We start from the raw sequence: 26,988 nt of genomic DNA, 5'->3' as shown, positions 1-26,988 counted from the left end.
CTACAATTGCGCTCGTCACCTTGAGACATGAGTTAAGTCTCATTTGCCCAGTAATTTAACTAGTTACGGCGCCCTTCAGGCCGAAACACAGTAACGTGTATATATTACTGCTTCACGGCATACATAGGCGCCGTTGTGGTCCCCATAATCATCCTGTGCAAAGGAGCATCCCACTGGTAAACTACTTGATTTCTTGTTGTTATTCCAACTTTTTTTAATACAAACTATAACTGCAAATTTTAGGAATACCACCCATAGTGTCGATTATCTATGTGAAATATGAAATTTCAATCAGCTACGAGTAACTAAATAAATATCTCAGCTTCTTGTTCATATGAAATATTATAATGATTTATATGACTGGGTCGGAATAACATACATAATATTATACACAATTTATTCATGTCGCATCTCTAATGCTTATTATAACGGCCACACCACCTTACCGTCTAACGCCCTGTTACGACAGTAAAAAAGGTATTCGTTTACCGCAAAAATACCGCCATAAATGATGTGGTTTACCTTAGTAATACGGCAATGACGTTAAAACAGATTTATTTTTTCAATTTTCCAACCTAGAGGTTAAATTTATATAATTACTAGCTGCCCCGACAAACGTTGTTCCGTAGATAATAAAAACAAAACTGTTTTATAGGAATTTGCCAATAATATTTCAAAACATCAAGAATTTATTCGTAAAAAATGCTCCCTGTTGTTATAATAAAATTGTTTCACAGCGGAACTGTCAAACCGTGCGTCACTAAATTCTTTCATATAAAATATGTCCATACAAAACAAATATTGAAAATAAAAATAATTATGGGTCCCAAATCGAAATAAAAACTATCCTATCTCACAAGTTGGACCAAACTGCACTCCATGAAGTAATCCGCATTAAAATCCGTTCATTAGTTTAGGAGTCCATCGCGGACAAACAACGTGTCACCTGATTTATATATATTAAGATTTATCATATAAATGTTGCTACCGAGATTCGAAGCAGAATCCACCTCATTAAGTCAGTGTTTCATACTATTGGGCTAATTATTCGTCAGGGCAATTTTGGGCATAAACTTTGCTTCATATGAACATCGGTATTGTACATGATGGGCGGGAGTCCGCCACTTGGTCGTTTGCCCCGCTGTATATAAATATCATTCGATATTCTTATTTATTATATTATATAGAATTACTTATTATTATTATATTATATAGAACGACCATCGCTACGAACTGCACACGTGCGTACAATTATTATTTCGAATGTGTGACATTGATTCGTCACCCATGTTACAATTATATAAATATGTGAATGTTTTGTATTACTTTCAATGAAAAGCGGTGATTTTAGAAAGACGATCACTCTAATTTACAGAGGAGGACATTACCTGTCTCGCAGCACAATTTTCGCGATTACTTACCTATTTTCGACTGTGCTCTTAAAAATAAATACTTTGAAATACGTAGCATGACCATTGGTTCTATTATAAAATATAAAAATACATTATTTTTTTATGACGTAATCTAACAATAACAACATTTATATGGAATTACTGAAGTCTCACCAATAAATAAAAAAATATTTTATTCAACTTTGTCGTTTCGGGCGGGCCATGTCTTCGAAGACTGACCATTATTTGTAGTTCAATGGGTTCAGATCCGGGCTGGACTAGTCTTGCTGGAAAAGTTACACACAAGGTACATTTTTAAATGCTTTATTGAAACACAAGAAGAAGACTAAGACAGGAAGAGGTTTCACAATACGATCTAAGACAGTCAATTGATAGACGTCTTTACTCATTTTCATTCACACAAAAATGAGGCTTTGTCCATGATATCAAAGCAGGCGTGTCGAACTTGGGTTGCGGGCTGGGCTAAAAGGATCCGAACTACAAAGTTCTAAAGAGGAAATATAACCGTGCCTCCAGATTCTTTAAGCGGCAAATCGCCCGTGCGAAATCAAAGCACGTTGTCAAATTCGGCGAGCAGCTTTCCAGTTACCCGACTGGAACACGCAAGTTCTGGTCATTGTCAAAAGCATGAGGAATGACACCCTTGCCAATACGGCAAAAAAGAAAGCCGATATTCTGTGCGCTCTTTTTGCCTCCAATTCGACTCTTGACGATAATGGAAAAATACCGGCGACCATTCCGCGGTGTCAGAGCTCTATGCCTGAAGTACAGTTCAGTCAGAAAGCTGTTCGGCAAGCTCTGTTTTCGTTGGACGTCACGAAGTCGAGAGGGCCGGATGGCACTTCTCCAACGTTAGACCGCTTAGAATGTTTGCCACTGAGTTGACGCTGGTGCTAACGCGTTTATTCCGGCACTCTTATTCAAAAGGCGTAGTGGGTCAGGCCCATGGAAGTCAGCCCTTGTCCATTCGATCCAAAAAAAATGGAAACAGTTCGGATCCGGCGACCTTCAGGCCTATTGCTATTACCTCCCTGCTCTCCAAAATCATGGAGAGTATAATTAAGATACATACCGCATACCAAGGTATATACCTAGATGGTCACAAGTTGATCAACGACCGTCAGTACGGCTTTCGCCATGGTCGGTCGGTAGGCGATCTTCTGGTATACGTAACACATAGATGGGCGGCGGCTATCGAAAGCAAGGGGAAGGCCCGGCAGTTAGCCTGGATATAGCGAAGGCCTTTGACAGCTTCCTCACTGGGCGCAGCATACAGGTCGTTGTCGACGGTTATTGCTCGAACCCGAAGCTCATGAACGCTGGAGTGCCCCAAGGCTGTGTGCTGCTATCTCTAACGCTGTTTCTTCTGCATATCTGTGATAGGTTGGACATCTCCAACATACATTGCTATGCAGATGACAGCACTGGTGAAGCACGGGTACACACGGGCCATGCAGGTCTCTCTCGGGAAATCGTCGGGCAGTCCAGTGCCGGGCGAAACTTGTGTCTTCTATCGAGTCCTCTGTTGAGAAGTTCGCGGAATGGGGTAAATTGATCCTTGTCCAATTTAACCCCCTGAAGACTCAAGTTTGCGCGTTTACCACAAAAAAAAACCAATTTGTCGTATCACCGCTCTTGCGATTCGCCAATTCCGAGGCCGTCTAGAGGGCAAAGCCAAATTGGCTTCGATGAAGCTGGGCGTCATTAATAGAGCACGGCCCACATTCTAGCGTACTAGAAAGCGCAGGTCCGGCCACACATGGAGTATTGCTGTCATCTCTGGTCAGGTGCACCCCAGTATCAGCTCGAGACATTTGACCGCGTGAAACGCAGATCAGCTTGAATTATCGAGGTTCTGAAGAGCTGTTTCACCTCATTCCTTCCACCGAATTTCACCTTCGCACGACGCGCCAAAAGTTAGGATATCATTCCCACCATCTGAATGTGTGGCAGTCCTACATAGTGCCATTTTCAAGGAGCTTTCTTCCACGTACTACAAAGCTGTTGAATGAACTTCCTTGTGCGGTGTTTCCGGGACGATACGACATGGGTACCTTCAAAAAAAGCGCGTACACCTTCCTTAAAGGACGGCAACGCTCCTGTGATTCCTCTGGTGTTGCAAGAGAATGTGGGCGGCGGTGATCACTTAACACCAGGTGACCTCGCTTGTTTATCCTCCTCCATAAAAAAATTAAATAAAAAATGATAAGATACCCCCCACAATGCACTTTTACCGACTACTCGTGAAGTTTCTTCTACCTAGAGTACCTTTTTCATTTTGCTAGTTGTAGTGCTTTTTAATTGTGAACATATTTTGATCAGTGAAAACCATATTGCTATACTTTTCATACGCGTTTCTGGACAGCAAGCATTTGGAGCCACTCACACTGGAGTTAAACTGTAGGGATTGGGGCATGCACTGTATAGAGACGATAAGCATCAAGCTTCAGGTGTTCTCTCATGATACGCGAGTATATAGAGTAGATAAACAAGAGTCTTAGCGGAAATCTTTATGTCTTGTGATAATGTTTTCCTTCCTTAAGGATTTCGACTAGTTTTGGCTTTAACAATATTACCAGCCTTTTTCCGTAGCCAAATGGCAAAAAACGGAACCCTTATATATTCATCATGTCTGTCTGTCTGTCCGTCCGTATGTCACAGCCACTTTTTTCCGAAACTATAAGAACTATAGGTACTGTTGAAACTTGAAACTTGGTAAGTAATACATTTACTATTACTGTGAACCGCATTAAGATTTTCACACAAAAATTGAAATAAAAAAAGAAATTTTCGGAGTTCCCCATACATAGAAATAAAACTCAAAACTTTTTTTCATCAAATCTATAGATATGATATTGAGGTTTCTAAAATATATTTTTTTCTAAACTGAATAGTTTGCGCGAGAGACACTTCCAAAGTGGTAAAATTCCAGTCCCCCCCTGTTACTTCCAAAATAAGAGAACGATAAAACTAAAAAAAATATATGATGTACATTACCATTGCCTTTGCATTACCATGCAAAGGCAATGGCAACTTCCACCGAAAATTGGTTTGAACGAGGTCTAGTAAGTAGTTTTTTCATATCGTATTATCAATAACCTAATAGAAAAAAAAATACACTTAAAATATTGATCAATGTTACAATGAACTACAAGAACTTTTATATTCTGTTACTTGCTGCTACGGAACCCTTCATGAGCGAGTCCATCTCGCACTAGGCCGTTTTTTTTAGTTTTTAGCAGCACGCTGCCGCAGATCATTGTGCTCTACGACAGAAGACGTGATTGGGTATAATCTATCGATAGTACGATATACGAATATACGAGAGATACCTAGCTTTTGTAGTGTCTTGAAAACATAACAAAACAACTTAGTATACTAGTGTACTAACGCTAATATACTAAGTTTATACTTAAAAATGACCGACGCGACGGCTCTATCTTTTTACACGCTTTTTAATAGCTTCACCTGTGTGTATGTTTGTTTGTATCCGACTCATTTGGGCGCGATTTTAACCCACATTAAACGACCAGATTTTGTTAAAACTTCGTACTTTTATCGAGGACCGATGACATTATATTAATTTGATAAAATTATTCCATTTTACAATTTGCAAACACGGACTATTAAAAAAAGAAGGACTCTGAGCCGTGATATTAGCAAGTGAAGCACCTTTATGCTAGTGTGTGTGCGGTTACGGAGTATACCAGTTACACGATTTTTTCTCCCTTAAATAATCAGATATCCACAAATACTTTTATAGTATTGTTTTTACACTTTTTCACAACGCACGACGGCTGTTTTTAAATATTTTATTGCGACGCAAACTGATCTTTCACAAACGATGGCAATTCTCATAATGGCGGCCGATCGGCTTGTATTAGTGTAAGTGTATGCGTGGGGCAATGTATCTATCTACACGTTTACCGGCTTGTTTTCGTGCTTCACTGTTATGTAAGGAGTCCTTCTTTTACAACTCGTCCGTGTTTGCAAAATAATATTTTTGTTATTTTATATAATTTTCATCTATAAGGCAGGAATTGTGGTTAATTTTAAATTTCAAAATAAATTTTCTATGCGTATTTTTTTTAACTACTATTTTTTGTTCGTAGTTATAACTAGTTACTCATGTGGTTACACGACACAAACAAACTTCATGTGTAAAATAATAATCACGTTTATAAATATAATGATATTTGCCTGATAGATTATGTTTTGAGGGTCAAAAAGGTAACTTTTGTCTAGGATATTAATAATAATGCCGCGCTGGTAAATTAAACTCATGAAATTGTAAACGAAATCCGATTGAATTGTTATATTATCGTAACCATGGAAACAACACCTACACAGACGATCGCTCCTTGATATATATTTATGTACCTTATATGAGCTACCTTCAGTTAATACAACATCATTGGGATTATAAGTTATTTAAGGTTAACCAAATGTTTTGAGTTTACTTGAATTGAAGACAAATATTGGCGGAATTAACACTCAAGAAAACTCAAAACATTTGGATAATTATGGATTTCCGTAGAGTAACGCTACTTCAATATTTTTTTTATTTAAGGATAATACGTGAGTATCTATTCCTACTCTGTGCCATCAGTTAATTGTTTGTGTCTATAATATTATTGTCGACTTCATTATTAACAGTATTGCAAATTTCAACCGTTGCAATAACACGATTAAAATAAGCTTTCCTCTTCCCAAGTGAAAACCAGAGTTGATATCCGCGCCCACAATTTAATACATTATTATCTCAAATAAAAAAAATAATAATTAATTATACATATTAAACAAATTGCTTTTGGACTGTTTTACGCATTTGCTGTCACTTTTACCTCTTATTGAATCTCACACAAATTATCTGTGTGCCACACAATAATAGGTATATTATATTATAACATACATAAATATCAATGGCTTAGAAGCAAACATTCATATTCAAGTATGCTTGCACGTACCGAGATTCGAACCCGAGACTTCTAGCTCAGTAGGCAGGGTGAATAACCACTGGGCAACTTGGGTCGTCAAGCCATGCTTATGCTGTTGTAAGGAAAAAATACATGTAATATATAAAATTCTCGTCTTATATATAAAATTATCGTGTCCTGGTGTTTGTTACCAAACTCCTCCGAAACGACAGAACCAATTTGTATGAATTTAGGTGTGCATGTCGGATAGGTCTGAGAATCAGCCAACATCTATTTTTCATACCCCTAAATGATATATCACCCACCAGGGTGACCCACGTCAAAATATTTTTTTTTTACTTTTTTTTGATATTTTTTTTATTTTTATTTAATTATGTTGTAACATAAACAGACATACAACTTCAAATTTTCATTTGTCTGCTATCAACACCTATTTTTGTATCGTGATTTTTATGTTCCATCCACATATCCGCAATAGGGTACAACCCTATATGGCAATCGAATACAATGATTTTTCTAGAACGCAATGACGTTCTAGAACGTCATTGGTAGTACGATCAATTTTATGTACGATATAATTTTCGGTAGGTCTGAGAATCGGTCATCACCTATTTGTATTTCCTCAAATTATTGATTTTTTTCTTACTTTAATTGGCAATACAACGTTTGCTGGGTCAGCTAGTTTTAATTTAAAAATTATATGTGTCCTTATGTCTTAGATATGTAAAACAATAAGATAAAAGGATCTGTAGATTATAATCCTGGCCTCGATAAATAAAGTGACACCCTTGTGGTGGGCGCTAGTATCTACTGCCTGCTGTCGACCTACTTACACAGTTAGCCTCCTGTTCATGGTCAACCTCTTTATTGTTGTCGTATTGCATTATCGTTATAATGCCGGGCATGCCGATGTGGCACGTGGAATTATTTATATACCGACTATCTTCTGCTCGCGACTTCGTCCGCAATAAATACATACACCTCTATCTCCCTCCACAACTAGAGAAAGTTTTCCAGATAAGATGTATTCTATTATATTTATGTAATAAAGCGGGTAATTGAAATGTTTGTATCGCGAATTTAATATATGTGCACTGATATCGTTCGTATGCTAACAAAACACACCCTAAACTGAACACAATTAATACCTCGCATAGTAAAGGAAAACGAGGTCATCTGGAAGGCAAATCCAAATTGATTTCAAACAAACGGGGGTCACTGCTAGAGCTTGGCCTCTAATAATAAATACTTCAAGCCGGCCCATTCTAGCGCTCTACAAAGGGCAAATCTGGCCTCACATGGAGTATTGCTGTCATCTCTGTTCTGGCGCATCCAGTATCAGCTCGATACATTTGACTGCGTGCAACGCAAAGCAGCTCGAATTGTCGGCGACCCACTGCTCTGTGAACGAGTCGATCACTTGGGGTTACGTAGAACGTCACTTCATTCGGTTTTATCGCATTTATCACAGAAGAGCTGTTTGATCTGATTCGACACATTTTATGTTTCAGTGTGTGTTTTCAACCAATATTTTTTTATATATACTAAACAAATACGAAAGAAAATGACTTAACACAAAGAACTACTTATTGTTTCACAACGCTATAATATTTGTTTTAAACGAAGATATTTGATTAATTGAAGTTATCTCGCAATTGTTTTCTCTTCGCATATAATAAGCGTGTGAGCAGTGCACTTTTGGATTTTCCAAATTTTGTATGTTATTCATATTAACTCGTTACCAAGAATTCTAGAGGTATAAAAATAATGTATTTGTTATTGAACCTCAGCAGACAATAGCAGTTCGAGGGTTCTTTCCTCAGGGAACTACAGCGACCTGTATCAGTGATGTGGTTTGGGTTTGAAGAGTGCTGTAGCCAGTGAAATTACTGGGCTACTGAGAAGGCTTTGCATTGTAGGCCCAATTGCATTCTAGGCTGTATCTCGATACATTATCTTATAAAAAAATATGAAAAACCGACGGTGACTCAGATAGAACTGGTTTAAACATTATTATATTTGTAACGTGTAACTCCTTAAATTAAGTATTACATCATTATACGTATTGATATTAACCTTTTAAATGTCCGTTAGTCAGACGAGGAAAGAGCTAATTATATAAAGAGTTTAATACGGAAAAAGCTTATATTCTGTCTCTCTGTTTATCATTTTGGACAATATTAAAGTATTAACAGCAGTCGTGCAAGCTGCACGTCGTCCAATTCGTTCGAGCTTGTAGGTAGTAAGTAGATGTTATTAAACTTTTATCATCGCGGAACTTTATCATTGTAATTATTATGACGGGTGCTCACGATATCTACATGGCGGAACTTCATGCAATTGGATGGAAATATCATGGATATCTGCAATATGAGAAGGCAAGAGATGCGTTGCTGGCTTTTATGGTGAAAGTATTTTCTAAGCTTAAAGATCCAGTTTTATCAGTTAAGAAACATTATATCCGGAAGATTATGAAAATAAGATAAAACGTTTCGTGCGAAAACCGCGTTTGTTGATGCACATGAGGTTACGCTCGTCATGTGATGTCCGGGTTAGAAATTCGTACCTGAACAGCTCCTCCGAATGTAATATGAGTGGCGGAGTCGTATTGAAATACGCAACTCGATAGATAAAAATCAACCTCTTTAACAAAACAAATCTTATAACTATATTTACAATACTACGACTACATAAAATTAAAACTATCATTACGTGGAAGCGACCAAGAATACTGGCAGCATTACCGCGTTGGATAGCAAGGCTGATCCGTTGACCGAAATAGCTGCCAGCGCTTGGGTTGCCTTATTGAGGCGCGAAGATAGTATTTTGAACATTCTCCGCGCCTCTGGGCCCCACGGGCCAAGTGTCTCGACACCAAACGGCACATTGGTAAAGGGCTCCTGTTTCCGCAATTAGACCGCTTCATTGGGTCCATTTTGCGTGCAGTGTTGGCCAGTCATTCCAACCAGCCCAGCTCCTTCCAGAAGTTCAGAACACTCCTGGGGTGTTCGCAGACTTCCTGGAGCGACCTTGTATTTACTAAGGTTTGTGCCCTTTGGTTGGCCACCCCAGCACATTCCAGGATTACGTGAGTGACCGTTTCATCTTCGGTTAGACAGCCCCTGCACTTAGGACTGTCCGTAACGCCGATTGTAAATAGGTGTTTGTTCAGTGTTGTGTGACCCGTTAGGGTGCCGACCATAATTCGGATGTCATGTCTATATTTTGATATTATTAGTCATCAGAAAATCTTGTATTGTAACATAAAATAAAACACAATATAATATTTATATATATATATATATATATATATATATATATATATATATATATATATATATATATATATATATATATATATATATATATAACGGCACAAAGATTTATGACTCACTGAGACCAACATATTTGCGACGCTTGCTGTCTTCGGCAGTCGAAGCAGCAGCCCCAGCACCAACTGACGTAACTTGGACACGAGAAGAAGCCAGAGTGTCGACGCAAGTAGCGCCCCACACCAGCGCCCTTCCCCGTGCCCAAGCCACCAGCGTCATTCCATCAGGACGCTTGCCATCGCGGCGGGTAATGCCATTTGGCTCTAAAACAGCTGGTATATTAAGAGCGGCAAATGCCCTGCGGATGACTTCATTAATGCTGGCGTGACGACTGATACGGCCTGCCGATTTTAGGCAGGATAACCCGTGGCGTCCAAGAGCATCTACCTGAACGCCACTAACTCGATAGATAGTTTTGTATTGCGTTGAGACCATATTGTTACCATTTAAGGTAATGTGGGTCACCTGCTTGTTCTGTCTTATATTCCGAGATTAAGAATCTTTTTATCATCAAATATATATTTTCCTATGTGTGAATCATTCCATGATTCTAGAATTGCTCTTTAGGGTTTGAGTGACGAGCCTTTTATAGAAAGGCGGTACTAGTTGAAGGCTCGTCTGCACAGGATGGCGGCTAGATTATGGGTACCACGACGGCGCCTATTTCTGCCGTGAAGCAGTTATGTGTAAACACTTTTGTGTTTCGGTCTGAAGGGTAGCTAGTGAAATTACTGGGCAAATGAGACTTAACATCTTACGTATCAAGGTGTAGAGCGCAATTTTGGTGCCGCTCAGAATTTTTGGGTTTTTCAAGAATCCTGAACGGCACTACATTGTAAGGGTAGGCCGTATCAATTATCACCAGCTGAACGTCCTGCTTGTCTCGTCTCTTATTATCATAAAAAACAAAGTGTCATATGTGGTAGGTATGATTGTTGGTAAAATAATGTCTATCAATTAATGTGGTGACCCAAAATATTTGTCAATGATTTGGAAAGCTGTTTATTTCAAGGCAAGATGTTAAATATTATAAAAAGTCGATAATACATATAATACGTAGATTTCGTATTTAAAATTAATTATTTGCACCTTATTAAGTAATTAAATAACTACTTAGTTAATATGTAGTCTTCATGTGTAAGTATAATTTGTAATGGCAAAATAGTAAGAAGATACACAAGAAGCGAGACACGAAAATCCCATTCCCAATTAAAAAAGAAAAACTTGAATGACAGATTGACAGTTGTTAGTGACAATCAGCCAACCTGATGAGCGGTTGTAATACAAATAATGGTGGGTCCGGCGACGTTGTTATTATTAAAATATCGCAATGTTTAACAATTGCAACAGTTATAAAGTGAGTATTACATTTACTGTTGAGGTCATTCTATTCAGATCTTATTGTAGATTTATATTTAAGGTAAAAAATAACAAAAATGTTATTGTAGAGTTTTGAACAGCATAGACTGTATAGTGTATTGTGTAAATAAATTTATAGATAGAGCGTTCAATATTTGGCAGGGCGTAAATATATGATATTGAAACCAGTGGGCCGGCCCTTATCAAGGGTAAAGATTTCTCACGAAAGGAAAAAAAATGTTTGCATAAAATTAAAAGAAATATTTTTACTGTCACTTTTTCCAAAATATTTACAAGCAATTCAAATTAAATATACACTCGCCTTGCCTAATCTCGTATAATTGATACGGGAAATACGGCGGTAGCTATGCCCCTGATTGGAACTATCATGACCTGGGCGCCAGCACTCCTCACCACACTCTGCGCCCGTCACGCCTCAGAATTAATGGATAGGATCTCTCATTTGTCTCTCTCCGACAAATTGTGATCTTTATTCCTTTAGCTCCAGGTGTGGTAATGTAGTATTTCAATCTACAAACTGGTTCAAATTGCTTAATTGTCTTTAATTGTTAAATGGAAAACTCACAAAAAGAGTAAATAAATTTGATATGAATAAATTAATTTAATCTGATTATTTACAACATCTGATGATCGAGAGTCCGAGGACAATGTTCTAACTGTAGAAATTACTTTTAAAGATGGTGTTCCAAATCGATGTTTTTTACGCTACTAAGTTAAACAACGACTAAGTTAAACAGGTCCTGTAATACGTATCGGTTCGTAATTACATGAAAAAATGTGACACGATCACCATAAAAATCAGATTATATATCCCTTCTTTCAGAGATCCTGTAATTCCTCTAATATTGCCGTGGTTGTAATAACTTAACATCAGAAACAGTCAACATAATATTACCTTACTTACCTCTATAAATGACGCATTCATCAACAACATTATACCGGTCGGTAAATTGTTTACTCCAGTGTTGACTGGAATGTGGGGCGTCGTCCATTATTCATATTATGTTTAGATGTATACAAATAACAGATATCGAAGGCAAAACTTCATATATATTCAGTTTTTTAAAAGTTATGATTTATTTAAAAGATAGATGTATTTTCACATGTATTACTTAGTATATACTATATTTTTATTAGTAAAACGTATGTTAGTGGTATCGTTTTACCTCTTAACAGCAACATCATAATACTAATAATAAGAATCATCGTAACTACCCTACGGAAAATATATGACGATGGTATCTGACTCGCATCGCATTCAGATCATCAGTTCGGGCCATACTTGGGGACTTGGGGAATGTAGTAGAGTCGACTGTATCGAGAATAACAAATTCAAATTAACTTGACTTATTCACGATCAAACCATGCATACATCTTAATGTAAATAAACATGTCAAGTTCTTGATACATTCGATATTGCTCGACATCAGAACCAGAAAGAGTTAAAACAGTGAATCTGTCCTATCAATCAGTGACTTGCACGGAATAGATATATTTTGCTGTGATGCTTCCATGGCGACTATTTTGGATTTCGCCTTTCAACTCTTAATATATTCGGGTTAAGATATTTAATAACTCAAAAGTTAAAAGCTACTTGGTAAATTATGTTTTTAAACTTTTATCATCGCGGAACTTCAACATTGTAATTATTATGACGGGTACTCACGATATATATATATTTTATATATTTGATGCCGATATTTCAATCCAATTGCATGAATCGTGGTCAGGGCGGAACTGCGCTGGCGGCGAGAAACACTTGACACTAATAGTACATCAATCTGTCCACTTGGCGCCTAGTTCGTTTTGGTCTTTGATTCCCTAATTCAAGACACACAATACTAACGACGTCCATACTTCCGGGTTTTTTTATTGCATTCGTACTGCAGAGAGAGACCACAGGATTCCTCGTTTGCGCTAGCCTAAAACCATCCTCCCTATTAAAATTGTTAGGATGCTTTTAAGTTCTATAGCTTCTCTAACAAGCCGTGGGATGTATTGGCGTTCAGCGGAAATCACTCGTGGGTTGTGCAGCTCGATCCAATCAGCGGGCTAAAGATATGGTTACAATGTAAAATCGTACAATAAAATTTATTATTTAATAGCCTAAGGGCGGTCGCACCATTTTCAATCTGTGGTATTAATTTATGTTATAGTAACCTTTATCACTAAGCGTTTTTTAACAATTATTTTCAATTTCGTAATACACTTGTTTTGAACATTTTCTTGGATCTTGCTATACAAGCTTGAAGCAAATACAACGCCCCACAAAATACTTACTAACTTGACTTAGCAGAGTAGTAGGCATTCTAAGTTTATTTTTGTTTCTGGTGTTAACATTATGATTATGACAATATGTATCAATATTGAAGTAAATATGTTTGTTTCAGTAAGCCATGGGGTGGTGCCTCGCCCTGTTCGCGCTGGCGGTGCTCCAGCTGAGCTCCGGAGCCGGTGACTACCAGCTGCCCGCTGACGTCACGCCCTCGCACTATGACGTCAAGTTGGCGTACGACCTCGACCCTGCCACTAACTACAGCTATTTCGGCGTAGTTGATATAATGGTGAGGCAAGCTGGGATTTATTTATTATCTCATTGACGATTATTTGTTCTTAGATATTTTTTTATAATAATCATATAGTTGTTGAATAAATATCGAATTATTTTAGAATATAAATGTAAAAATATATTATTACCTACTATTGTTTATTCATAAAACCGTATCTGTCATTAACATGTTCATTCACATACTGTCACAAATCACACTTATTCCCAACTGCAGACTCACCGTGTCACACTCACACTTCTCATTCACCAGCATAACACACAAAGAGAGGATCAGACCTCAGACCACTATAACAAAGCCTGATACATTTTGAGGGGATTGACATTGTAAGCCGAAATACAGATTCCATCTAGTTCGGCTTGAGGTGCTAAAACTTTATATATTATATAATATATAAATTAAAATAAACGTAACAAGTTTGCGATGGACTCCTAAACTAATGAACGGATTTTAATGGGGATTACTTCATGGAGTGCAGTTTAGTCCAACTTGAGAGATAGGATACTTTTTATTTCGATTTGGGACCCATAATTATTCTTATTTCCAATATTTGTTTTGTATGGACATATTTTCTGTGAGAGAATTTATTGACGCACGGTTTGACAGTTCTGCTGTGAAACAATTTCGTTATAACAACAGGGAGCATATTTTACGAAATAATTCTTGATGTTTTGAAATATTCTTGGCAAATTCCTATAAAACAGTATTTTGATAATTATTTTATCTACAGAACAACGTCTGTCGGGGCAGCTAGTATAAATATATTATTATTAAAGAATATAATATGTAATGTAAATGTTATATTTTAGTTACGACATTCTCTAGTCTTTGTGCCGTAGTTTATCAATATGTAATTAATTGTATTTGAAAATTCTTCTCTATTTAATCTTTAATTGTGCTAAATATTTTTGCTCACATCCTTGAGAGCCTCATACTAACGTACGCAGCCGGAGAATTCAGAAAGTTAAAAAGCTAGCCGAAACTTGGTATTTTTTATGGAAGATGTCAAGGTTGTAAAAGTTCACTTATTATAGGCGACCGCCCCCTTTCTCTTTGAACATTGGGGAATTTTATATGTTCACAAAAGCAGTAACGTGTTCCGTAATAATGTAAATGGAGGCTTTAATTGTTTTCGGCAAATTCCTTCCATACGCAAAAACACATAGAGACCTCATGAGTATGAAAAAATCAGATCCTGTAAAAAAAGTCAGTTCTACAGATTTCATTACAATGATGGCACTTGACAAAGCGTGTATAAACCAATCAACTATGCTGAAGTAGCGCGCAGATTCGCGTTAAATTTAATGTGATTTGATTCTCAATAATGGCTACAGTGAAGATTTACTCTCTTGCCGGAACGCTGTAATTAAATCTACAATGTCATCCTTGACCTTGTTAAGTTGTCAATGAGTGACTCCCTTCACATTTATTTACAAACCTGTAAGTAGTTTCAAAGGAAAAAACGAACCATTCGACCATGTGCAACGCACAGTTATTGAGAATTGAGCAAACGCGCTGACAAGCCGGGTCCATCGTATATATACCTCCTAGCCTCGGTTATCTGCAATATTAAACATCTCAGATATGCGTTGCCGGCCTTAGATTTAAATTCTACTTTATTTTTCCTTCCCGAAGTACGTTTTAACATTGTACTGTCTGAATTATCCCTTTATGGTCCTTCAAGTTCCATAAGATGTTATTGTAAGGAAAACATAGCATGATTAATTAATTAATTTATATTGTTATTTGTGTAATTTATGAACAACAGACAAACCCTTTGGCAACGATAATAGAAATCGTCCGGTTCAGTTGAACGAACCTTAGCGAATAACGCCAACAAATTGATATAATTAACTAGAATATATAAATAATAATAGAAAAAAATATATCTTAATAATAATAGACGGCGGAAGTAGTTAGTTTGTGTTTCGTTATTACAGTAATATTTTGCGCATTCGCACTACGTAGTTGGTATGGTAGTTATATACTTATACTTATATACTACTAGCTGACCCGACTGACGTTGTTCTGTACATAATAAATAATATACTGTTTTTTATGGATTTGTCAACAATATTTCATAACATCAAGGATGATTTCGTAACATATGCTCCTTGTTGTTATAATGAAATTGTTTCACAGCAGAACTGTCAAACCGTGCGTCAATAAATTCTCTCACAGAAAATATGTCCATACAAAACAAATATTGCAAATAAAAATAATTAGGAGTCCCAAATCGAAATAAAAACTATCCTATCTCTCAAGTTGGACTAAACTGCACTCCATGAAGTAATCCCCATGTAAATCCGTTCATAAGTTTAGGGAGTCCATCGCGGACAATCAACGTGACACGTAATTTATATATATTAGATAAGCAGATTACTATGGTAGCTTACGCACTAGATCCGGATTCCGTCATCCAATTTCTTTCCGTTTACCGTAGAAATAGTTCTACGGCTACTCCGGACTGTGACGTGTTTCCACGCATACGGATCGGACTCTGATTGGACATAGTGCGAAAGCGCTCTTACTCTGTGGCAAACATTAGACTCCATTTATTCGTTTTATTTCAGGACAAATTTAAACGTGTAGTTCACTGACCTCAATAACCGTCACGAAACCAAAACAAACACAAAATATGTTCTGAGCATAAATAAATTTGACCATGAATAATTTTAAGAAATCTTTGTCTCCTTTTGTTGCGAGTATAAGAGATATTGTTATAATAATACGCAATAAATTAGGCAAGCAACTTTCGAAGCGAATTATTGCTATTGTGGAGTCGCCCACGCGCCCCAAAAAACGTATCACATGGCCCCAGCTTGGACGAACAAATAATACACTATATTATTATATGACATGATATTTTCACTGCCTATACTTAGATAATGTTGTTTGATATTCTATCTTTTAGAAAATGGGTAATTAAACATCTCAGCGACACGGCGAAATCGGTGGGAGGCTCCTTTGCACAGGATGCCGGCTAGATTGTGCTGCCACAACGACGCCTATTTCTGCCGTGAAGCAGTAATGTGTAAGCATTACTGTGTTTCGGCCTGTGGAAATACTGTACACGCTAGTGAAAATACTGGGCAAATGAGACTTAACATCTTATGTCTCAAGAAAACGATCGCAATTGTAGTGTCACTCGGAATTTTTGGATTTTTCAGGAATTCTGAACGGCACTGCATTGTAATGGGTACGGCGTATCAATTACCATCAGCTGAACGTCCTGATCGGCTTGTCCCTTATTGTGATGAAAAAACGGCGTAACAAATAATTAATAGGTGTGTTGCGACATGGAGACAATGATATTGATTTATGTAACTGTGTAGCATTACTCTACTATGAGGCTTACAACTAACTGTCTTCCACGTACAACCAAACTATGAAATAAGCTTCCTTGTATGGTGTATCGAGGACGGCATGACATGGATACATTCAAAAAAAGCGCGTACACTTTTCTAAACGGCTGACAATGCCTCCTCTAGTGTTGCAGGAGAATGTGGAAGAAATGATCACTTAACATCAGGTATGTAACACGTTTATAAGGTTGCACTTAAAAAATCAACAATTTTTTTCATGGTTGACTAGAACAAACGGTATGAAGATAAACGATAGACAAGCAAGGAAGCGTATTCCACAGTTTGGTTCACAGGAAGAAAGTTCCAATATAGATACTCTTTAAATAATTTTATTATTAAACAAGAGAAGGCGCTAAGAGAACTTGAAAAATACAATAATTGTAATAAACAACTTGTCATTATCAGCAATACACTCTCTGTCAACATTTCATCCGCCCAACTGTTGCGGTGTGAGATACAGTCCACTGACAGACACACGGACAGGCGAACAGCGGAGGCATTGTGGTTCCCGATGACCCTTCGTGTAAGGAACCCCAAATAATGCGCCTAACTGCAGATTTAACAATAAAACAAAATAGTACTAAAAGTCAAATAAATGTAAAAAATATTATCAATTGCGATTGAGTGTGAAAAACGTCACAATAACATGTTGGTTACGGTTACACGAGTGTTGATATTACGTAGGTACCAGCAGTTTGCAACATCGTATTGTTTATTAAACCAACTGTAAATCTATAAAATAAATTCTCCCGATGGAAAAAAATAGTAGACTACTTAAGGAATTAAAAATTTACCTTTTTTTGTATTTTATAAAAAATGTGGAGAAATATATTCAGTTAATTGATTAATACTATCCAGTTATAATAATTTTAATATGTGCATTGTGCATGAATCTCTATACTGCATATCAAATCCTGGTACATGTTGCTAGGATGACACATGATTTCAACCGCTGTGAAAGACATTACTATCACCGCTAACATATTTATGTTCTCCTGATGTCTATGTAGATTACTATATATTACGACGTATTAACGTCGTACGCATGATGTCAGAATATATTAAGGTATACTCGAATCATACATAAGCCAATCTTTTCTTCAACTAAGATAGCCTGGTACCAAAACATGTGTATAATGTTTTCTATCTCATTTTCTCGCCTCAATCCTATATATTTACCTGTTTAGTCTCTATCGTCTCGCTTTTTCGGTTCAAACCCAACGATTCTAAAGAAGTTTCACTTCAAAGAATTATTTGGCGCTTACGCTAATTGCGTTTCTATAGTTTTACGCACTTGAGGTGAACTACGAGGCCACCGAAACCACAGGGTTCAGCCACGACCATGTCGTTTCAATCAATTTATAATGTATGTTATGTGTAGTAAGTAGCTCATATGGTAGCATTAACTAGAGTAATAAACAAACAATCTCACGTGTCGGACACTTTAGCAACAGTACATTACATACAGCACCCTGCGGGTTCACGTTTCGTTACAGATGTTTCATGGCTGTCGCGACTCTGTATTACTCCTGCACGCTTCATTTTGTCCTGCTTATTTACTGTTAATTTGATTACTTGTATACAAACTGTTATCAGCGTTATGTGAATGTGTTCAATCTCAAAACACAAATAGTTTTCCCCGCAGCTTTTTATCTATATTATACTTAGCCATCTGGTTGCGCCGCAATTGTTTATTCTCTTTGTTGTTATGACATAGGTACTATAGATCAGACGGTTCCTTTAGTTCGATGCGTCAGTTAAAGCAGCATCTGACTGCAAAAAACAGGCGTATCGAACTTGGGTTGCGGCGCTGGGCACAAAGGATCCGAACTGCATAGTTCCAAAGAGGAATTACAACCGTGCTTCCAGATTTTTTAAGCGGCAAATCGCCCGTGCAAAGTCAAAACACGTCGTCAAAATCGGCGAGCAGCTTTCCAGTTACCCGACCGGAACACGCAAGTTCTGGTCGTTGTCGAAAGCTGCTCTTGGTAACTTCAGCCAGCCGTCCATGCCGCCGTTGCACATGAGGAATGACACCCTGGCCCATACGGCAAAAGAGAAAGCCGATCTCCTGTGCGCTCTTTTCGCCTCCAACTCGACTCTTGACGACAACGGAAAAACACCGCCGACCATCCCGCGGTGTCAGAGCTCTATGCCTGAAGTACAGTTCAGACAGAAAACTGTTAGGCGAGCTCTGTTTTCGTTGGACGTCAGGAAGTCGAGCGGGCCGGATGGCATTTCTCCAATCGTGCTTAGAACGTGTGCCCCCGAGTTGACGCCGGTGCTAACGCGTTTATTCCAGCACTCTTATTCCAAAGGCGTAGTCCCTGACTCATGGAAGTCAGCCCTTGTCCATCCGATCCAAAAAAAAGGAGACAGTTCGGATCCGGCAAATTACAGGCCTATTGCTATTACCTCCCTGCTCTCCAAAATCATGGAGAGCATAATTAGCCGTCAGCTCTTATACCAAGAGGGTCACCAGTTGATCAACGACCGACAATACGGGTTTCGCCATGGTCGTTCGGCAGGTGATCTTCTGGTATACCTAACACATAGATGGGCTACGGCTATTGAAAGCAAGGGGGAAGGCCTGGCAGTTAGCCTGGATATAGCGAAGGCCTTTGATCGTGTATGGCATAAGGCGCTTCTCTCTAAACTTCCATCATTTGGGCTTCCCGAGAGCTTGTGCAAGTGGACCTCCAGCTTCCTCACTGGGCGCAGCATACAGGTCGTTGTCGACGGACATTGCTCGAACCCGAAGCCCGTGAATGCTGGAGTGCCCCAAGGCTGTGTGCTGTCTCCTACGCTGTTTCTTCTGCATATCAATGATATGTTGGACACCTCCAACATTCATTGCTATGCAGATGACAGCACTGGTGATGCCGTATACACGGGCCATGCACGTCTCTCTCGGGAAATCGTCGACCAGTGCCGGGAGAAACTTGTGTCTTCTATCGAGTCCTCTCTTGAGAAGGTCGCGGAATGGGGTAAATTGAATCTTGTCCAATTTAACCCCCAGAAGACTCAAGTTTGCGCGTTTACCACTAAAAAACCCCATTTGTCGCATCACCGCTCTTCGACAACACTTCCCTAAAAGCCTCGCCTAGTATCGGAATACTGGGTCTCGAAATCTCGAGCGATTGCCAATTCCGTGGCCATCTGGAGGGCAAAGCCAAATTGGCTTCAAAGAAACTGGGCGTCATTAATAGAGCACGGCAATACTTCAAGCCGGCCCACATTCTAGCGCTGTAGAAAGCGCAGGTCCGGCCACACATGGAGTATTGCTGTCATCTCTGGTCTGGCGCACCCCAGTATCAGCTCGATCCATTTGACCGCGTGCAACGCAGAGCAGCGCGAATTGTCGGGGACCCAGTACTCTGTGAACGGCTGGATCACTTGGCGTTGCGTAGAGACGTCGCTTCATTGTGTGTCTTCTACCGCATTTATCACGGGGAGTGTTCCGAAGAGCTGTTTTACCTAATTCCTGCCGCCGAATTTCACCTTCGCACGACACGCCACAAGTTAGGATATCATCCTCACCATCTGGATGTGTGGCGGTCCTCCACAGTGCGGTTTATAAGGAGCTTTCTTCCACGTACTACAAAGCTGTGGAAAGAACTTCCTTGTGCGGTGTTTCCGGGACGATATGACATGGGTACCTTCAAAAAAAGCGCGTACACCTTCCTTAAAGGCCGGCAACGCTCCTGTGATTCCTCTGGTGTTGCAAGAGAGTATGGGCGGCGGTGATCACTTGACAACAGGTGACCCGTACGCTCGTTTGTCCTCCTATTCCATAAAAAAAAAATAGAAACAGAGAGATTCCCATAGACAACAGACGCATTGGAATCTGATTGGCTAATCTAATGCTAATTGGCTCTCGCCCCGTAACCAAAACTTTATCACCGAGCATCGTAGAGTTCGCACGCAATACGCATATAATATTAATAATTAATTCATCAGTGGTCATCGACCTAATCGCATCGTATCAAAGGTGTCACGCAACTCACATTGCATTCTAGAACCGTCGCGGCCTAGAGGGTAGTAACACCCACTATAGCACCAGGAGTTCCTAAAGGATTAGCGGGGGCCTGAGACCATCTATCCTTGGAATCTCAGATATGTCTGTCTATTATTTAGTTATAACTAATTTTTGAATTTCACCGACTTCAAAAAGGAGGAGGTTCTCAATTCGATTGGTATTTTTTTATGTATGTACACCGATTACGCTAAGATTGTTGATCCGATGTAGGTACGTAATTGTGCCGTATGTAAACGTACGGAATAGATGACATTTGGTCCCATAAAAATTTTACATATTTTGGCCGAGTAGTTTTCATTTTATGAGAATTTTTGGTTACGTGGTTGAAATCATTATTTCTTGTGTACAGCTTTTTGAGAAGTTTTCATTCAAATTCAAATATTTATTCAAAATAGGATATGACATCACTTATTGAAAGTCAAAAACTACCACCCATTCCAAAACAAATGCCTCAGACCTGAGAAGAATGGGCGCAACAAACTCAGCGGACTTTGTTTTTCATCGTAAAATATGTTTACAAAGTAATATTGTACAATCAAACTTATTATTTAATAGCCTGAGGGCGGTCGCTCCATTCCCAATCTGTGGTATCATTAAGAAAGTCATTTATGTTATAGTAAGCTTTACCACACAAACGTTCTTTTTCTTTAAATAATTTTAATTCTTTTCAATAACGTAATATTTTTGTTTTGAACATTTTCTGGGATCTTGTTTTAAAAGCATATACATCGCCCCACAAAAGACTTATTAACTCGACTTAGCCGAGTAGTAGGCATTATAAGTTTATTTCTGTTCCTAGTGTTAACATTATGGTTATGACAGTTTCTAGCAAATTCACTTATGTGCCTATGAACATATTTTCAAGAATATATTGGGAAGCAACAGTCAAGATGTTAATTTCTTTGAATTTTGCTCTCAATGATACTTTAGGACCTAGGTTATAAATAGCACGAATAGCCCTCTTCTGCAGCACAACACATATTGTATTAATATTGGCAGCATTGCCCCATAGCAATATACCATAGGACATAATGGACATAGAAAATGGACTATGGAAATAACTAAAGTATACTAGTCGCGCCGCTGCAGAACTAAGTCTGTTTGTTTGTAGTTACGAATTGTAATTCAGGTAGATTATTATGAACTGATACTAAAAAGTAAAAAAAAACTACGTTTTTGTAGTTTATTATTTATTATTTTTAATATCATATGTTTCCTAAGCACGCGCTAATACACCATCTTAAGAATATTCTCAAACCGGCTACTGTGAATAAATACTGCATTCCGTGTCTGTAAACATGTTCTATAAGTACAAAATAATAGCAGGCAAGGAATCTTGTCTAAAGACTAAGTTGAAGTTCACCCATTATTATAACAGTCTTATCGAAATATTTTAATTACAGTTTTTACCAGTGGGAGGCTCCTCTGCACAGGATGCCGGCTAGATTATGGGTACCACAACGGCGCCAATTTCTGCCGTAACGCAGTAATAAGAATTTTTGTGTTTCGATCTGAAGGGCTCCGTAGCTAGAGAAATTGCTGGGCAAATGAGACTTAAAATCTTGTCTCAAGGAGACGAGCGTAATTGTAGTGCCGCTCAGAAAATTGGGATTTTCAAGAATCCTGGGCGGCACTGCATTGTAATGAGCAGGTCGTATCAATTACCATCAGCTGTACGTCCTGCTCGTCTCATCTCTTACTGTCATTGTTTGGATCTGTAAAATATTATTTGCTTTTAAGTTTTACTTGACACCGGCTTCAAAATCTTGTAGAAAAGTTAAAAATTTAGCTTCATTCTTTTAATTATAAATTTTTTAATAAATATACGTAGGACGGTTCTTACTTGTTACAATACGGCCAAGTAGGGCCGGGTTTATTGAGGAACATTATTTATGTTATGCTATTTGTTTTAGTCTCATATTACCCATTACAAATTACAGGTCGTTTATCTGTAGGACAATGTGAAGAAATGTAGGTAACTACAGTTATACAGTAATATGAGTTGTAGATACAACAGTAAGAACTGCCTCAACCCGCGACCCACAGGTTAGAAGGCCGTCCGTGTATCGAATTTACAATCACTTCGGAGAAAGTTGTCAGCGTCTGCAAACAATGAAATAAAATAGAATTATATTCGTTTCTCTTTGAATATCTTAATATGTTTCATTTTTTGGAGACAAATTGTAAAGAATTTGATATTGGCAGATGGTAGCATATTGTAATAGGTTGGGGAAAGTCTTTTTCCTGTCCCATAATTGTATTTTATGCAAGTTGCCTCGGCCGACCGACCGACTGACCTATTGATAAATATGCTATTTTTATATATATATATATTTTGATGAGTTTTTGGACTGAATATCTGTCAACTGAATCTGAACTTTTACGTGTCATAAATTAAGCAAGTAATTAATATTAATATTGATAGGTCCTGGATATTACTGGGAAGATTTTTGTAAAAACCCCTAAAACACTGGCCCATAAATGAATTATAATATTGTGGAGAGATGTTAGATATAATATAGCTAAGTTTTATTTCTTGTAATCATTTGTGAGTAACACTTATTTTGGTGAAGCTACTGTTGTAATGAACATTTAAAATATTTTCATATATTTTGTACACAGCTACGGGATGCCTCAGTTAATACTTTTTTTTATTAATCTTCTCTCTGAGTACCACCCTGGGATCGAGTTGGGCGCCCTGTCTGTAACACAAAGATGGTATTTATATCAGCAACATTACCCCACAGTAGAATACCGTATGTCATCGAACTATGAAAGTAACTAAAGTAAACTAAGTTTGCGGTATCTACATCGGTAGATAGACAAATTTTTTTTGAGGTATATGCTGCAGATTTATCAATGTGCGATCCACATCGAAGCTTAGAATAAACAATTATACCTAAGAAGACCGTTAATTCCACTAACTCGATTTTCTGCAGTAATAATATTTCGTGTTTTACGTTGGGTAAAGTAAATTTTATACAATTCGTCTTTTCTTGTTAACAAAAGATTATTTACTTCAAAACGATTGACCACCCCAGAATTACTTACCTTACATTGGATTATATGACGACCTGATAAAGCTACCGGAGAACTGTTGCGGGCCGCTCAACATCTGTTGTTGTCGAAGTTTTTGGCAAGGCTTATGTTCAGGTGTGGACGTCGTCGGGCTGTTGATGATGTGATGATGAGCGTCATCATCACATCATAGACAGCCAAGACAGTGCTTTATGCGCACGTAGTGTTACATTGGAAAATTATGATGAAATTGAAATTGAAAATATGAATTATTGTTATGTGGAAGAAAATAGATTTACATTATTTTTGTCAAATACATGTTTTGTTATTTGCAGCTGGTGGCTAATAAGCCAACATCGAAAATAGTTCTTCACGCGCAAGACTATTCCATCGTCAACGAGAAGATCGCGTTGAAGGGCCAGAATCACCAGTACCGAGTGATGGGGGTCCACCTCAACGACACCTACAACTTTCTTACCCTCGACCTGGACAGGCCGTTAAAGGAAGACAGTATCTACAAGCTCACGGTGCCGTTCTACGGGAACCTGCAGATTGGCTTGGACGGCGTCTATATTAGCTCATACGTGAACAAAAAATCTAAGAAAACTGAGTAAGTTTTAAAAGTTAAATATTGTGACTTTGTTCATTATCACAAAACAACCGCCGCAGTAACACACAGCCTTTCCTTACATCTGGGTCATTCTTATGGGTTTCGTAAATGTATCTTTGTATATTTTTAATGTCGAGGAATGCTTGATCGTAGAACTATGTGAGTGAAGTTCATATGCTTAACAACTACGTCTTACACTCGCAATTTCCTAGTTACTTTGTTTTAGTGTGCGTGAAAATAGAAGTTATGAGTTGGCTGCTATACTTTCTACGTCTACCTAGACGTATAAATTATCTCAGATTTCTGCAGACACGTAGTGTCTGATCCCTGTGTAGGGCACTGCAAGCGCCAATCTATCTGTGAGGAACTGTCGGAATGATATTCATTTGATATCGCTAGGTACCTGATAGCGACACAGTTCGAGGCAACATCAGCTCGCAAGGGGTTCCCGTGCTTCGACGAGCCGATCTACAAGTCCACCTTCTCCATCAACATTGGACACAACAAGCAGTTCACAGCCGTGTCCAACATGCCTCTGGAAGCTTCGTCTAATGAGAAGTAAGTTATCCTACATCTACTAATAGTGCTAAATTCCCATAAAGTTTATTAGTTAAGGCACCCTGTAACATTAAGATAATTTTTTAGATTTCAGTTTGGACCATATATGGTATCTTCATTAGGTTACAACGGACAAAGTATCCTAGCTATTGAATGAGGGTAGTATAAAAAATAATTAACGACTAAAAAACAACTGCTAGTGTTTCCTAAGTCTATCTTGTAGATCACTTAGCGTTACGTAGACCGCATGTATCACGGGGAGTATTCCGAAGAGCCGCTTCACTTGATTTGCCACTGAATTCTACCTTCGAACGACACGCCACAAATTAGGAAATCATCCCCGCCATCTGTATGCGTGGCGGTCCTCCGGTTTTCAAGGAACTTTCTTCCACGTACTACTAAGTTGTGGAATAGATTCCTTGTGCAGTGTTTCCGGGACGATACGACATGGGTACGTTCAAAAAAAACGCGTACACCTTCCTTAAATAGCATTTAGCTGTTTTCCGTGTCACCCGGCGACCCATATACCCTCGTTCGTCCTCCTTTTCCAATATAAAAATATCAACTAAAAAAGCATCGCTGTTGGATGTTGTTAAGTAAGTTGTTATCCTATCTGGCGTTTTATAATTTCCTGTAAGCGAGGTCTATATCAAAACATCTTAATAAACATTTTAATGTATCTAAAGAGTATTTTCAACAATAAGGTATTTCTAAACTATCTACGATGATCCAAATTGATTGATTGTTTTCTTTCAGTTCTCTAGAAGACTACTGGCCTTGGGAAGTGATGCGAAAGTCGTTCAAGTGAGTGAATCTTTATAATTATTATTTAAATAATTGTTCATAAAAATTAGCAATTATGTTAGTATTTAACAATTAGTTGGTTTTGGTAATTAAAATAATATCTATCCAGCGTGGCGCTGCAATGGCGATATTTAATTAATACACGGGTAGAACAACAAATTTTAAACATAAAAAACTAAATTTTAATCAGTTTTACGTAGATACATTATTACCTACGAATTCTGAGCGCTTGCGGCACGGCGTAGGACAGGTAGGTGTCAGTCTAGCTAGCTAGCGCGCGGCAACTATATTATTAAAAGGTTGTTCCGAAATTATAGTGATTGTGGTGTATTACGTATCTTTAAGTTTGTGTATTATTATTAATTTATTGTCTTCATTGTAGCTCCAGGCTACCTCAATATCTTAACTTATCTCTGTCACTACACTGGCTTTATCTGTTTGCCCTTTGTTATAGGTCTCCCCAACTCCCATCCCAGCACCTACGTTATCATGCCATCGTTTAAATTGCCTGCCTCTGTTCCTTTTCCCATCTCTTGGCTGCCACACTGTGAGCCTTTTGCTGCATTTCTCCAGAAATTAATTCTTATATCTCATACAACAACTGTTAACACACATCAACTTAGTCATTATCAAATGCTATCAATGAAATATTCTTTTTACCTTTTAGCTATGAAAACATAATATTGTGTCGTAGCTGTTAAAAAAACTATGGTGGTTATTTTATATTTTGGTATTTTCATCGCTTAGGTACGTAATTTATGCTTCACCAGCTCTTGATTTTTCTTGTGCGAGTGGGAGGAGAAAACTGCTCGCAACAGTGGCAATGTTATCTTTTGATATCATATCGCAAAACGATCCTGGGCGTAGCGTAATGCGACGTGAACCTTATGAAATCTTTAGGCTGATACTTAACGTCAGTTGTAGCTCACCCTCTATACTGGATCGTGTACTGCCTTCACACGTGCT

At 38.1% G+C, this 26,988-nt stretch overlaps 1 protein-coding gene across 6 annotated transcripts in view; it reads left to right on the top strand.

Annotated features, from left to right (window-relative positions):
* Positions 1-26,988, top strand: part of LOC126972286 (aminopeptidase N-like) — a 51,609-nt gene that overhangs the window by 2,944 nt on the left and 21,677 nt on the right. For 5 of the 6 annotated variants that reach the window (XR_007731111.1, XR_007731110.1, XM_050818930.1 and 2 more), the window contains exons 2-5: positions 13,452-13,625; positions 24,386-24,660; positions 25,060-25,218; positions 25,975-26,022. Coding sequence is in view for 4 of the 6 variants with exons in the window: in XM_050818930.1 (XP_050674887.1) it covers positions 13,458-13,625; positions 24,386-24,660; positions 25,060-25,218; positions 25,975-26,022 (650 nt within the window). In the remaining 2 variants the exon portion in view is untranslated. Of the gene's footprint in view, positions 1-10,948; positions 11,039-13,451; positions 13,626-24,385; positions 24,661-25,059; positions 25,219-25,974; positions 26,023-26,988 lie in introns of those variants that run through there. The other variant, XM_050818931.1, reaches the window with a different exon arrangement.

Source organism: Leptidea sinapis, chromosome 26 (genome assembly GCF_905404315.1).
Source record: "Leptidea sinapis chromosome 26, ilLepSina1.1, whole genome shotgun sequence".
In the NCBI taxonomy this organism is placed as follows: Eukaryota; Metazoa; Arthropoda; class Insecta; order Lepidoptera; family Pieridae; genus Leptidea; species Leptidea sinapis.
The sequence above is the reverse complement of the archived record's forward strand: the minus strand, read 5'-3'. Positions and strand labels throughout refer to the sequence as shown.